The sequence below is a fragment of the Rhinolophus hipposideros genome (assembly GCF_964194185.1).
Source record: "Rhinolophus hipposideros genome assembly, chromosome: 12".
Classification (NCBI taxonomy): Eukaryota; Metazoa; Chordata; class Mammalia; order Chiroptera; family Rhinolophidae; genus Rhinolophus; species Rhinolophus hipposideros.
In genome coordinates, this window is record NC_138058.1 from 60737499 (window position 1) to 60751627 (window position 14129).

The following is a 14129-nucleotide window of genomic DNA, read 5'->3' on the forward strand; positions in this document are numbered from 1 at the left end:
AGACACTCACGAAAGAGGACTTCCAGAACTGCTTCAGAAAGTGGCAAGAAGGATGGGATAAGTGTGTTTGAAGCGAGGAAGAGTATCTTGAGGGGGATTAATATCTATGTGTCTTTCACTGTATTACATTTTTTAAAAAATTTAAACATTCATCATATTGTTTGATCACACCTGGTATATTTTTTTACGGTAGTTAATTATCCCACAATACGATAACTTACCAGAATCACCAAGGAATCCTAGAGTTCTGTAATGTGGACCGTTCTATCTAACGTGTCATTAAAACAGCCTCTTCTCTGTAGAAAACACTCTGGGAGATGTACATAGCTGAAAGAAGATATCAATCCTGTTCTCAAGGGGCTGTAGTTTAAATCAGTTTTTTTCTAACAAAAAATCCAAAGGAAATCTTATGGGGGATATTTAAATAGGTGACAGTGGAGCTGTACTGTTTGAAAGAGGATTGAACACCCAGAGGCTTACTTGTTTGTTAGTCTCCCTCCCTTTTTCTGCATACCTAATGGCAGCCCTTAAGGAGACTCGATAACCACAACTTGAGAACTATTGGCCCTCTTCCTTAGCTCCAACTAGTGTCCATTGACTTCGTGATCATTGAGGAGGTGATTCCTGTGGAGATTAAGAGTCTCATACACTGATTTTTCTATATTCTTGGTGTGAGCTTTGAGTTCTTCTACAGAAATAGTGTGTATACATTTAGACCATAATCACAGACACCACCTATTTCATAAACACTGTTCATGCCCTCCTGATTAGTTCGTGGGTCCTTCATTTTTCAGCTCTTACTTTTTGCCAGATTTTTATAGATGGATTGTTTTTGATTACTATCCAGTTTCATCCTTAGCCTTTCCCTCTCAGGTGCAGTACTGATTATTTGAAGGCCCCAAAGAAAGCTATCTTGTTTTTGCCTGTTACACAAAATTGTAAAACATGAAGAGGAGTCTCTAGTGATCCTGCAGATTAGCTTAGCTCTTAGCCATGCTGCACTAGGGAAGTCCCAGTCGACCTTCGCTCAAGAAGAGCTCAGAGGCCCTCGATCCCAGAAGTTTAGAGCTCTACCATGTGAAACTTAAACAGGCTTTTCTGAATATCAGAGTTGTAATTCTCAACCTCTGCAGAGCACTGACAGCCAAGTCTCCTACTGTCTCCTCACGGTCCCTTAGATTTCTTGGGTCCCTTAGATTTCCACAGGTACTGCAGAGCAGAGCTGATTGTAGTCCACACCCACGATCTCAGGGGGCGTGGGTCTTAGCCTTCTTTCACTTCCCTTGTGGGTAGTCTGTGATGCATATCTCTAGACTGTGTGGCCTATTTATAACAGGAAGTAATAATAATAATTAGCATTATTGCACTTTTATTACAGGCTAGGTACTGTTCTAAATACTTTCCATGCATTAACTTAGTTAATTATCATAGCAACACTATGAAGTGATTACTTCAGTGTGCAATTGAAGAAACTGAGATACAGAAGGCTAGTCATTTAGGATCTCATGTGGCTAGTCAGTATCAGAGCCAGGATTTGAATCCAGGCACTTTGGCTCCAGAACCTTCACTAATAATAATAACAATAAAAATAATAATAGTGAAAACAATATATGAAGGATACCTACTATGTGTCAGGTTCTTCAAGGCTTTGCCATATACCATTATCTCATAATGCCTTCAATAACGTGCCATTTCTCATCTAGAATATTTCTTTCTTCCACTTTTAGTTCTGGCCTGAGCCTTGAGGATTCAAAGAAGTTGACAGCTTCACCCAGCGATCCCAAAGTAAAGAAAAGCCCAGCAGAGCAACCAAAATCCATGCTTCCTTCAGAGGCCTCTCCTGTCAGTATAGTCCCAGTAATGCCCCAGTTAGAGTCTAAAGATGAAGTAGTGTGTATGCCATCACCAGTCAGAAAAGAAGAGCAAGAAAGCCAAGATAAGGTGTATCCAAACTCGAAATCCACGGAGCCCCTCCTTTCCTCAGCTAGCGATACATATGAGCTTAGCAGCGTTCTTCCCATCAAGTGCCCAAAGGATGAGCATGTGTCAGAGCAGAAGCCCATTGCCTCTGCTGAACAGGAGCCTGAGAAAAAGAGTCATCTCACTACAGCTTCTAATCATAACAAAAATGAGAGACAAGAGGCTTTAGTTACATCTCCAAGCAAATCCAAGAGTCCTGGAGTGGAGAAATCAATAATGAAGCCCATCATAGAAGCAGGTCCACAGGAGACCGCTATGAAAGAGGCTTCATCAACTCTGGTTGATCACAGCCCAGAAAGCCTCAAGAGGAAGTCTTCTCTCACCCAAGAGGAGGTCCCTACGAGCTGGGAGAAAAGGCCGCGTGTCACTGAGATTCGCCAGCACCAGCAGCCATTTCCAGTCTCGCCGCAGCCCTTTCTCAATAGAGGGGACAAGATCCAGGTGCGAAAAGTACCACCTCTCAAGGTAAGAGAACAGGAAGAACTGAAAACAAGAGATGACTTGAACACTAAATTTTTGGTCATGTCTACCAAATTTCAAGTAATTTGTGGTATTTCTTAATGCAGAAGCAGTTGTGTAGATTTGATATGCATATAACTGGTCTTGTGAATAAAATTATTAATAAACAGCCATTTAGAATTGTATTCCTACAGGTCTTTGTTGGTGTTTGCATATCTAATGTAAACCACCTCCCTTCCCTACCCCGTTGGCTACTCTTGTCTTTTAAGACAGTTATGGCAAATATTCTGTCTCATGTAACAAAATAAGTATAATGATAAACGTGAGGAGACCATTCATTGGTGTGATCAAGAGACCATATCTTTGTACCAAGTGCCGTGATATTTACCATTAAGCTTGGCCCTTTTCTTACTGCCATAACTGATTTTATGTTCTGTGGGTCTTAGAGCTACCTTTAGTTCCACCCCTCTAAAGGAATTTGCCTGGCTACCATGAGTCACCACTGGTTACTTGAAAGACGTGGGTGAGATGGAATAGCCTTGCTAAGCTCTGCTGCTTAGGTTATGTCATTGACTTCCATTTTAACTTTATATTGCTACATGTCAAATCTTTCAAATTCCTGTAGCAGTGTTTCTATCTTGTATAGAAAGACTGCATCTAACCAGTTGTGAGCCCAAACACATTTTTACTTCTGACCTAGAGGCTTATTCTTAGGCTGTGCTTAATATCAGTTTGCAATCCATTCATTCATTTATTGATACTTTTTATTAATAGAATTTATTAATGCAATTGTGTCTACTGTGAGTCCAGGCACTAGGTCTTATTCATTCACATTAGAATATAAGTAGAAAAATAAGCCAAATAGAAATACTTTTCCCCCTTTTTTTGTTAAACTTAGATGAACCAAAGTTAGGTCTATCAGGAAATGTTCCTTGGAAACATTCAGTTGCTTGTACTCAACCCTTTTCATGCACCATGTGCCTTCTCTTTTTGATTATTACTAATAATATAACATTCTTCATTACTTTTTATTTTTAAGATTTATAGTTTCAGCACTTAGGAATCTCTTTTTTTCTTATTTTTTTGATACTTTTCTACCATTAACATACTTAGTCATGCTTTACCAAAGATTCTGATTTATATGATAATCATTTTTGCTATTCTTATAAGAAATGTTAGAAACCTTTCTTTAATGGATGTCAATCAGAACTTATCTCCAGACTTGAGAGCTGAGGTACAGTTTAGATTTTACTGTATATAAATGACACTGGTTAATATCCATCATTTATATTCCTCATCTGTAAAGAGGCTGAATTACATCATATTCGATCTGTTTTCAGCTTGTCCAAAGAGGCTCAACACTGAAAACCTAAATCCATTGTGACCAAGTTAATATTATTTAACATTTTCTTCTTTCTTATCCCCCACCAAAAGACTTTCTACTAGAAGTTGCTTTTTACCTTAGATACTATCTCAAATCCCACTTTCTTAGAAGAGCACAAAGCTTAATTTGTTACTGTAAACAAAATTGAAGTAGAAAAACAAAATTTGAATTTTATTACAAATGTTACACATATACATATGTATATAAAAATTACATTGGGCATATATATGTTATAACGTGTACATGTCTATAACATAATGTGTGCATGTGTGTGTGTGTATATATATAGAGAGAGAGACAGAGAGGGAGATGAAAAACTTCAACACACGTATATTTTCTATTCAGTATACAATTTAAAAAGAAAAGAATCTTAATTCATTTGCTTTACAGGGGTAGGGCTTCTCAGGAAGTTCAATTGTTGTCAGTGCCTAGACAACTTTAAGTAGTTGTGTTCTTAAAAAGAAAGTATAATATCTCATTTATTCCACATAAACAGGTAACAGGGCTATTTACATAAATAACTAAAACTTCTTTTTAAGTGTTAAAACTTAATTTTAACCACTTTTAATGATTATCCTGTTACTAATGATTTTCAGCCATTGTGATAGGTATTATTTATTATGCTAGGTGTGTTGTTATTCTTAAGATTATTCTTGAGGTTGTTTGTCCCTATGTACAATTGCCCTGAAAGCTATGCTTATATTGTCTTGTATTTAATTTTCTAGTTTTATTGATTCCCCTCACCCCCGTGTTAGTGGTCTCTTCTGGGTGACATTACTAAGAGGCAACAATTGCTTCTTTCTTACTGTGGGCAGCTTGTAAAAGACTGTGCAATTGGATGTAAAATAGATTCAGCTTTAAGAGAGATAATAGGTGTGTCTCATGATGTGAAATACGTGAACTTTTTGACAACTGTTACACAATCTCATGGTTCTAAGATCTGAGTGACAGAATCGTTTTTTTCAGGATTACACCTTTTGAGGAATGACAATTGCAAATGAAAATCCCTAGGGACTTCATTATTATTCATTAGAAGTTCCAGAAAAATGACATGTATTTTCTTAGTGTTCAGTGGCTTGATTTTGTTTTTCTTTTAATTAAATGCCCTAGAACATCATTTGCTCCTTTAAACTCTACCAACTACTGGAAGGATCTGGACCTTGATGCGTTCTAAAACTCCAGTAGCTTCCAAAGTATTGTTTCAAGCAAGAGTCACATTCCTTAAAGATACATTATTTTATGACCTGAAAAATCAATGGTTTTAAACCTGATGATGCCTCAGAATCTCACAAGAAGCTTTTCAGAAAAGCGTTTTTTTTCCCTAGAGGTTCTAGTTTGTCAATTTTGGGGTAGAACTCAGAGCATATATATTTTTAAAAAGCTCCACAGGTAAGTATAATGCTAGCTGGGGATGAGAATTATTGGAGTAAACATTATATACGTTACATTCATCCTCCCTTATGAGGGTGGGCAGAATGGGGTACACCTGTGTATCACGTACTGTCTTCTAGTGTGACCTAGAAGCCGCTCCAATGTGAAATAATTCAGCCTATGTGCTGAACTGTGCGTGCGTGCGTAGAACAGAAGAGAGCAAGAATTTTCCCCTGGATCTTGGTAGTAAAGTTAAAAAGTAAAAGATGGTAGTGATATGCCAGTCCTTTCTTTGTATTTTTCTCTTTTCTCACATACACATTTTAAACTGCAGGTAACCACAGAAAGGTCTGTATCTTAAATAATAAGCAGCCGTGCGTTGTTGTGACATTAGGAGAGAGTGGAGAAGAGGTGTGAGGATTTGGGGGGAGAGTGGGTGCTGAGGGAGGAGAGTCTTTGGCACCAGTAGAGGAGGTGGAAGGACCCTAGAAACCTGATTGAATCGCTGTCTCCATGGTTTGGTCTCTCAGCCAGAGACATCCCATGTTTGTCACAGGTGTTGTAGTGTGCACCCTACTGTCCAAATGTGTTAATGAAGTTTTGTTATTCTTGTAAATGAAAACTAAGCTCTGTTGGTTTCCCCCCCCCACTTCTTTTCAGATCCCGGTCTCCAGAATCTCCCCCATGCCGTTTCCTACATCGCAGGTCTCTCCCAGGGCTCGTTTTCCAGTCTCCATCACTAGTCCTAACAGAACAGGAGCCAGAACTCTTGCAGACATCAAAGCAAAAGCCCAGCTGGTCAAAGCACAGAGGGCAGCAGCTGCCGCTGCAGCCGCAGCTGCTGCAGCCGCCTCCGTGGGAGGGACCATTCCAGGACCTGGCCCAGGGGGTGGCCAAGGTCCAGGAGAGGGTGGTGAAAGGAACACTGCTAGAGGGGGGAACCCAGACTCAGACAGAGTCAGTGAACCTGGAAAGGGCCCCGCACTGGAACTGGCAGGAGCTGGAAGCAGGGGAGGTACGAGAGAGCTTTTACCCTGTGGTTCAGAGACTCAGCCCCAATCTGAGAGCAAGACCACAGGCCCAGCACAGCCTCATCGTGTCTCTGGAGCACAACTACAGCAAACCCCCTCAGTGCCTCCAGCCTCCGCCATCAGTGGGGCAGGCACAGGTGTCCCCTCGCCCGCTCACACTAACGCACCCCCACCAGCTTTAGGGAAGTTGTGTCATGAGAAACTGAATCCCTCCAGGGCATCAGCCACAGTGTCCTCTCTTAGCCACCCGCAAGGGCCCAATCAGTGCAGGCAGGAGAAAGTTCCTTCTGCTCCAACCGGACCTGCTCTAATCTCAGGTGCCTCACCTGTTCATTTTGCAGCTGATGGCACAGTTGAGCCCAAAGCAGGTTCTAGTAAAAATACACCAAACCCTTCAGCCTCAGCAGAGACAACGGCTAGGGCTTCATTGGATATGACATCCTCTCCTTTAACATCTTTATTAATAGCAGCCACTTTAGAAAAGCTTTCTATACCCCAAGTCAGTGTAACTGTAGCACCTACTGGATTGGCTCCATCCTCGAGCACTTTGCCAGCAGCTTCTAGCCTTAAAACTCCAGGAACTTCTTCAAATACAAATGGACCCATTTCAAGGACAAGCTCTAGTATCCCGGCTAATAATCCTTTGGTCACTCAGCTGCTCCAGGGCAAAGATGTGCCCATGGAGCAGATTCTGCCTAAACCTCTCACCAAAGCTGAAATGAAAACTGTTCCACTGACTGCAAAAGAGGAAATAGGGACAGGAGCACCCACAAGCACCAACATAACAGGTAACAGCACCAGAGAGGAAGTTCATGAGAGACCGTCTCATCCAGCAATACAGCAGCTGGGTAAAACCTTGCAAAGTAAGCATCTCCCCCAGGTTCCGAGACCCCTTCAGCTCTTTTCAGCTAAGGAGCTGAGGGACTCTGGCATTGACACACACCAACACCAAGAAGGACTAAGTAAAGCAACCCAAGACCAGATCCTTCAGACTCTCATCCAGAGGGTTCATGTGCAGAGGCAGAATGTTCTGTCCTTTGTACAGCCCTCCCAGTTCAACTTCACTCACTCAGGTTTCCAGTTAGAAAACATCTCCACAAGCCAGAGGTTCATGCTGGGTTTTGCTGGCAGAAGGACATCAAAGCCTGCGATGGCAGGTCACTACTTACTTAACATTTCCACCTATGGCCGGGGTTCAGAGAGCTTTAGGAGGACCCATTCTGTAAACCCTGAAGACCGCTTTTGTCTGAATAGCCCCAATGAGGCCTTGAAAATGGGATATACAGACTGTAAAAATGTAACCGGAGATAGTAGCAGTGGTAAAGAAGATACTGATGAGGAAAGCACGGATGATGAGCAAGAATCTGTCATGGTGAAGCAGGAGCCCCAGGCTTCCCAGAGTTCAGGCAAGTGTGAAGCCGGTTCAGGACCCCACAGTAGAGAAACCCTGTCCACCAGTGATTGTTTAACTAAAAAGAATGTGATGGCAGACACACCAGTGCACGAGCTAACCACTTTAAGCAAGGAGAATTATCTGTTCACTAGAGGCCAAACATTTGATGAGAAGACTCTAGCCAGAGATTTTATTCAGGCAGCACAGAAGCAAATGGCTCACGCAGCGAGAGGGAAGACGATGCATAGCAGCCCTGAGCTTTTCAATTCCACGGCTCTTCCCCCTGCAGACAGTCCCACCCATCAGCCTCTCCTCCTCCCACCACTGCAAACCCCAAAGCTCTATGGAAGCCCCACCCAGGTCGGGCCCAGCTACCGGGGCATGATCAACGTCTCCACCTCCTCTGACATGGACCATAACGCGGCCGTACCAGGGATGCCTGACTGCAGCCAGGTAGCTAGCAACGTAGGTGATGTCATGTCCTTTTCAGTGACTGTCACTACCATCCCTGCTGGCCAAGCTCTGAATCCCGGCAGCCATGGCCAGACTATTCCTGTGCAGGCCTTTCCTGAGGAGAACAGCATCGAGGACACGCCTTCGAAATGTTACTGCCGATTGAAAGCCATGATCATGTGCAAGGGGTGTGGAGCCTTCTGCCACGATGATTGCATTGGCCCCTCTAAACTGTGTGTTTCCTGCCTGGTCGTTCGGTAACGAGACTGGGAAGAGAACAACACACTGGAAAGGAAACAGGAAGGGTTGACAAGATGTGTTTTTTGCATTCTTTTAGAATCACAGAGATAAAAGGTTTCACTTGTCTTAAGAGACAAATGTTCATTAAATCAGGAATACAGAGTACAGATCTTACATTTTAGAGAAAGAGCACCTTGTATAGTAAGTCTGAGTCAAGCAAGACTTGGTGAATTTGTGACAAGTTTGCACTTACAAAATCATGTAAATATGTCACATTTTGTTCTAACATTTTTCCAAATGTTTAGGTAATAATGTATTACTTTGGATTCAGATTTATGTTCCACTTCACAGACTCTGAGAAAAATGTAATGCCATGCATGGTGAAAGGAAGCTTGTCTCCCTTCTGCCTTTTCCTAAGAAGCTAGGAAGGAGTGAAGGAATGGTCTGGAGAAATGAGAAGTGACCATTCATGCTGATTGTTTTGACCGTCTGACTGTAGGCTTTATATGGATTATTCAGCCTTTGCATAATTTGGATTCAGGGTTTACTCAGTCTCTTTACCTTAGATGCAACATTCTTAAGTTCAAATTTTTAATAAGGTATTAATTTCACAGCTAATACTTCACACTTTGAAAGCTCTGATTGCGAAGCACTCTGCTTGCAGTTTGTGGATCCCTGCTCTTCCCTAATCTCACTCCCCTGCCCTGAGACAGTGAGTGCGGGTGGTCCATGATGGATATGATTCTCTGGCCCTTGTGTTACCGTAGCTTGGGCAGGACAACAGTCAGAAGTAATATCCAGCGACCTAGTCATTCATGGGAGCTTACAGCTTTGAGATACTCATAGAAAACTAACAGAAAAATGTTACTGATGGCGTTGATTTGAACTAAGTGTTTTGTTGGGCAATGAGATAAAGCTGCAAAAACTTGTAAACTGAACATAAAGAACTTTGGAAAAGGATTTCAACATTAGTAACAAGGTGGCCTCTTTTTTCTTCTGTCCCAAACTGTTACCTAATGTTCTGTAGTCAGCTGTTGCTGCAGGTAGAAAGGCTCATTAATGCCACATTTGCCCACTCTGTTAAACCTGCTTTGACCTCCCAGGCATTTGAGGGGTATGGAGTAATCTTATTATGTATTACTTTGAATACACACCTACACGCAATAAAAGTCATACACTTTCCCTGTTTTAGAAAATATGTCCCCTATTTTGGATTACTGCTGCCTATGTACTAGAAATTTCTGATGTAAAGAGGCCTGATATAAATGGCTAAGGGAGCATCTAGAAAGGAGAGGAATTACCCCAAAGTTTTATCTATTTTTGTTTCCTTTTTTGTTGTGTTTTCAATCCTGTATCTAGTGACTAAGGAATTTTTGAGTATATATATTAGGTCATGGTTAAAGAATACTAAAATAAATCTATAATTTACCAGAATTTGGTATTTAAAAATTGGGTATTGTCAATGTGCATCATTTGCATGTTGATTTCAAGTTTCCTAATTTCAAGTGTGAAAAGTAAAAACTACTGTGACCTAGTACATTTATAGTTGTACTTAATATTCAGGATGTGATATTTACAACATGCAGAACAGAGTACACTTGTTAATTAAGTCACATTCCAGATTAGGAGAAAGTAGGCAGTAATTTTTGCTTTGCTCCTATTCTGCTACCCTCTCCTCCCATTGTCTATGTTATACACTCTTGTAATGCTTTCAAGCTCTGTAAGAAACTTATTACTTCACTATTTTTAGTTTTCTGTGGGGTTTTCTGTGTGTGTATGGCCCAAAGCAAATTTAGGATTAATATCTATGTTCTAGTTTCATCCAAGACAGTTAGATATCCTTCTAACTTCCCTTTTTCTTCCAGCACACATAGCTAAGAGACATGAAACCTGAAAGGATCCAGCGATAAGGTTTAAGTTCTTCATCCAAGAACCAGTAGGAAACAAACCATGGGTCTGTTCCCAAACTGTTGGTATCCTGGGTAATCCAGGGGGCGCTTAAAAAGACATTGCTGGTTAAGAATTCCCATGCCCAGCTTCTACACTCTCCACTTCAGTGGCAGGACTGAGGGCTGGTCTGCATACTGGAAGTGGTTGGGGGTGGCAGAACTGCCCCCATGCTAAACGTTAATCACCAGTTTGGATTGATTAAAGTGATTTTTCTTCTTTGCACCTTTCCTGTCATAGAAAGTTTCTCCTCCATGGTTCCCTTAATCTGAGGATGGACAGACTAATCAGGAAAGGAGTAAAAGCATCAGGGATTTTTCAAGTCCATGTAGAGAGCAAACCATATCGTGCCTCTTCATCTTGACCCAGCCTCTTGCAGGTGATTCTAAGTATTAATATTCACCAGATTTTCTTAACAAATCACACATAGCTAATAAGATTTTTGCATTTGTGACTGCCCATTAAAACATTGTCAACCAGGTACACTGCCTAAATATTGATCAAATGAGAGAATAGTTGGGTTCTCTTAGGTCAGTAGTAAATTGAATCCATTTATCGATTTGTTTCAAAACAATGGTTTCAAGTAGAAAGTTGTTAATCTTATGAGCTGAACGGGAAAAAAAATACGAACTGGCCCTTTTGAAAAGGAAGCAGTAGGAAGAAGGAAATCTTTACATTATTAGAGAATGGTACTCTAATGCCTTTAAAGCAATTTTTATCTTAAGTTTTCGAAATTACCTTTCCATTCAATCTGAAATGTTTCTAGTAAGTGCTAAGCTTATGTTTATGGTGTTAAGTTGCACTGTTTCCAGTGACTAGTCAGGCGTTGTGCCTGATGCTTATGCCTCTAGGGTATTCTTCTTGAGCCTTCTTCCGAGACCTTCCACTGCAGGTCACCTTGGGGAGATAGCATTAACAATATATCATCTCAGTCTCACTTATGAATGTTCTAAGTTTTCCAATAGAAAAGGTTCCCTGGATCTTAAATATTAAGGAATTTTAATTTAAATTCTCCATCCTATTAAATAGGAAATAAAGCCAAATAACCTGGAGTTGTTTGCTCTACTTTTATTCCTTAATTCCTGTGCTCAAGACATTGAAGCTGTGGTATACCATGTAACATTTTAAAGGGTAAGGTCTGACAAATGTGAAATTCATCTTGGTGTGGGAGGAGCATATTTGCATGGGCTAGGAAGGCACACAGATGCAGATGTTTCAGGAATTGATTTGGATTTAAATAAAGGGAAGAACTCATCGCCTTCCAGGTGAAGGTATAAATTCACACATATTAATGACTCGACAGTCACTATCCTAATTGCTTATTATTGCCTTTCTCCGCCTTAGAGTCTTTAAAACACTCTTGAATGAAATGATTTGTTAAAATGAGGGGGTCTTCTCTGGTCATTACACTGCTATTTATTTCTAGAACTCATGGTCAGTGAGTAGTGCCAGGGTGGTTTTCTCTATGACCTGGAGGTTTTACTTCACAGCTCGGAGGGAAAAGTCTCCCCGTTGCTTTACAACAATGTGCTAAGTAAAAAACTTGGCCAGGGTAGTTTTCACTCAATTTATAGAATAGTCCAAAGAGACTCTGAGAAACATGATAGGCAGGGATCTTTCCTATCATGTTTCAATATCTACATGCCTGTTGAAAGAAAACAATAGGTAAAACATTTCCTAAAGTTGGAAGTAAGAGCTTCATAGATTTCTTGGTTACTTTATTTTTTTTAATGCTTTACATTTGATACAATTATTAAAGATCAATTTTAAAAATAGCTTTCCAGTAATATATTTTAAGTAATATATATTTTAATATCTATGTAAAAAGTGACAGTGAAAGACTTTGAATTTCTCATATATGGTATGTTTAATGTAGGACCTCACTGTTAAGGCACAAATGATTTCAAAGGAAGTTACTCTAAAGACACTCAGATTATTTCCAAAAAAATGCAATAAGGGGAATAGTTTTGGAGTTTATTTTTTATTTTAAAAGAAAATTGACTTATTTACCACAAGCTATTTTTTTTTCCTTCTGGCTATAAGGTTTGTACAGACTGGTTTGGTAAATGCTAACCTTTTGTGTCTTTTGCTTTTTTAAAGGAATTGTTAACGTTGGAATTGAGGGTATGTACAGAGAAGTTGGTGTCAACACCATTTTAAAAAGTCATATTTTTTCACAAATATAGAGAAATCATTTTACATAAGAATTTTAAGTATTTGCAATAAATATATGTATATAGATTGTATGTATTCATATATTCTTATTTTTCATTTTATTAAGTAAAAGATAATTAAAGTGAAAATAAAAACCATGGAGTTTTTGGTGAATCTGGAGGTCTAACATATATCTGAGTGGTGTGGTTAAGGGCCCTCAGTTGGTGCCTTATATTACTCCTGGAAGATTATCACAGGTTGTATAGAAGGGGGTAAAATGAGTCATTTGATGAGAATCAGGGTAACATATTTCTTTCAGAACTCTGGTAAAAATTAAATTCTCTTAATCTGTCTGTCTGTTTTCCCCTTTGAACTGTTTTGTCTCCTAACCACCTAATGTCAGTCACTGGGAAAGTAAAACAAAACAAAACAAAACCATGGTGTATTCTTTTTTTTTTTCATGTGCCCATTGTTTGCTTGTAGAACAAAGAATGGTAAGAAAATATCTCAGGGGGGAATAGGTTTTCCTTTTTTCACAGTGGTTAATAATTCATTAGCAGACATTCACTGCCAGTGCCTTCCAGGCCAGGGTATGTGAAGAAATAATCTCATGAAGATAATAGAACACTTTTTCTGTTTCCCAGTTTCTCTCTGAGAAATGAGATTCAGAGCCAGTTTTCCGTCCCTGGTCTGGACAGTAGAAGAGCTAGGCAGACTTGGATTTCGATCTCCCTAGTGTCAGGGAGGGCATTGATGAAAATGAGGACTGAGCCAGATGTTAGAAGAGCCTAATTGTCCATAGTCCTATACCAGGAGATAATCTGGAATCCTGATGTCCAAGAGAAGTAACGTTATGGTTGTAAAAACTTGGTTTTAGGATGAGCTTAATGAAGCAAAATGATACCTGGATAGTCCTTGGCAATAAAGGTATATAGCCCATTCTTTAAAAATTAATAATATATAGATTTATTGATGACCTGAAAGAAAATAAGGTCAGAATTTCAAAAATGTATCTTAATGACCCATGAAACTGACTTATTCTAGTTCTCCCTGAAATTGCTCAGCTGTGGTTATTTTCACTGATAAAAATAGCATATTTTGGAAATTAATAAGGATACATAGAATACTTTTTAAAAGACAACCTTACTATTTTTCAAAAATTGAAATCTCAAACATCGGTGGTTGCCCAAAGATAGTGAAGATAGTTTCGCCGTCCAAAAAAACAGAACTCTAAATCTTTACTGAAAATACACTATTTCTAAAGGAAATTTCTTAAGTCTCAGGGAACATCTGCATCTTCGTCATTCCTGTATATTATAGATAGGAATGAAGGTGAAGTGTTGAAGTGGGTGAAGCAGTCCATGATGACCATTTACAAAGACCTCCCCCACCCCATTTCTGGTATATATTTATCATTATTTAAATGGGCCTCCTACCTCACCGGAAGTAAAATTCATATTCAGGTAATGACAGGAGCCTAAAGGTATAGTTGGGCTGCAGGTGAGAGAGAGCAATACACCAGAACACAGCTTCAACTTGAATCCCCAATTTTGTTGACATCACAACCTGAGAAACCTGTTCATTGGTTTTGACACTACTTTGGACCACAAATGGTCGTCAGGAATCAGATTTTGCATGTTTCTAGCTATTTTTGTACAGATCATGTTATTTACTAATTCAAATATTTATTGAACACCTATGTGCTTTTCTAAAGTTC

The 14129-nt window shown here is 39.8% G+C and overlaps 1 protein-coding gene across 2 annotated transcripts in view; it reads left to right on the forward strand.

Moving 5' to 3' along the window:
• Window positions 1–12822, forward strand: part of ASXL2 (ASXL transcriptional regulator 2) — a 119489-nt gene extending 106667 nt beyond the window's left edge. For both annotated transcript variants that reach the window (XM_081068223.1, XM_081068222.1), the window contains 2 exons: window positions 1728–2445; window positions 5855–12822. In XM_081068223.1, coding sequence (XP_080924349.1) covers window positions 1728–2445; window positions 5855–8332 — 3196 coding nt within the window. In that variant the 3' untranslated portion in view covers window positions 8333–12822. The remainder of the gene's footprint in view (window positions 1–1727; window positions 2446–5854) is intronic.
• Window positions 12823–14129: the final 1307 nt, after the last annotated feature.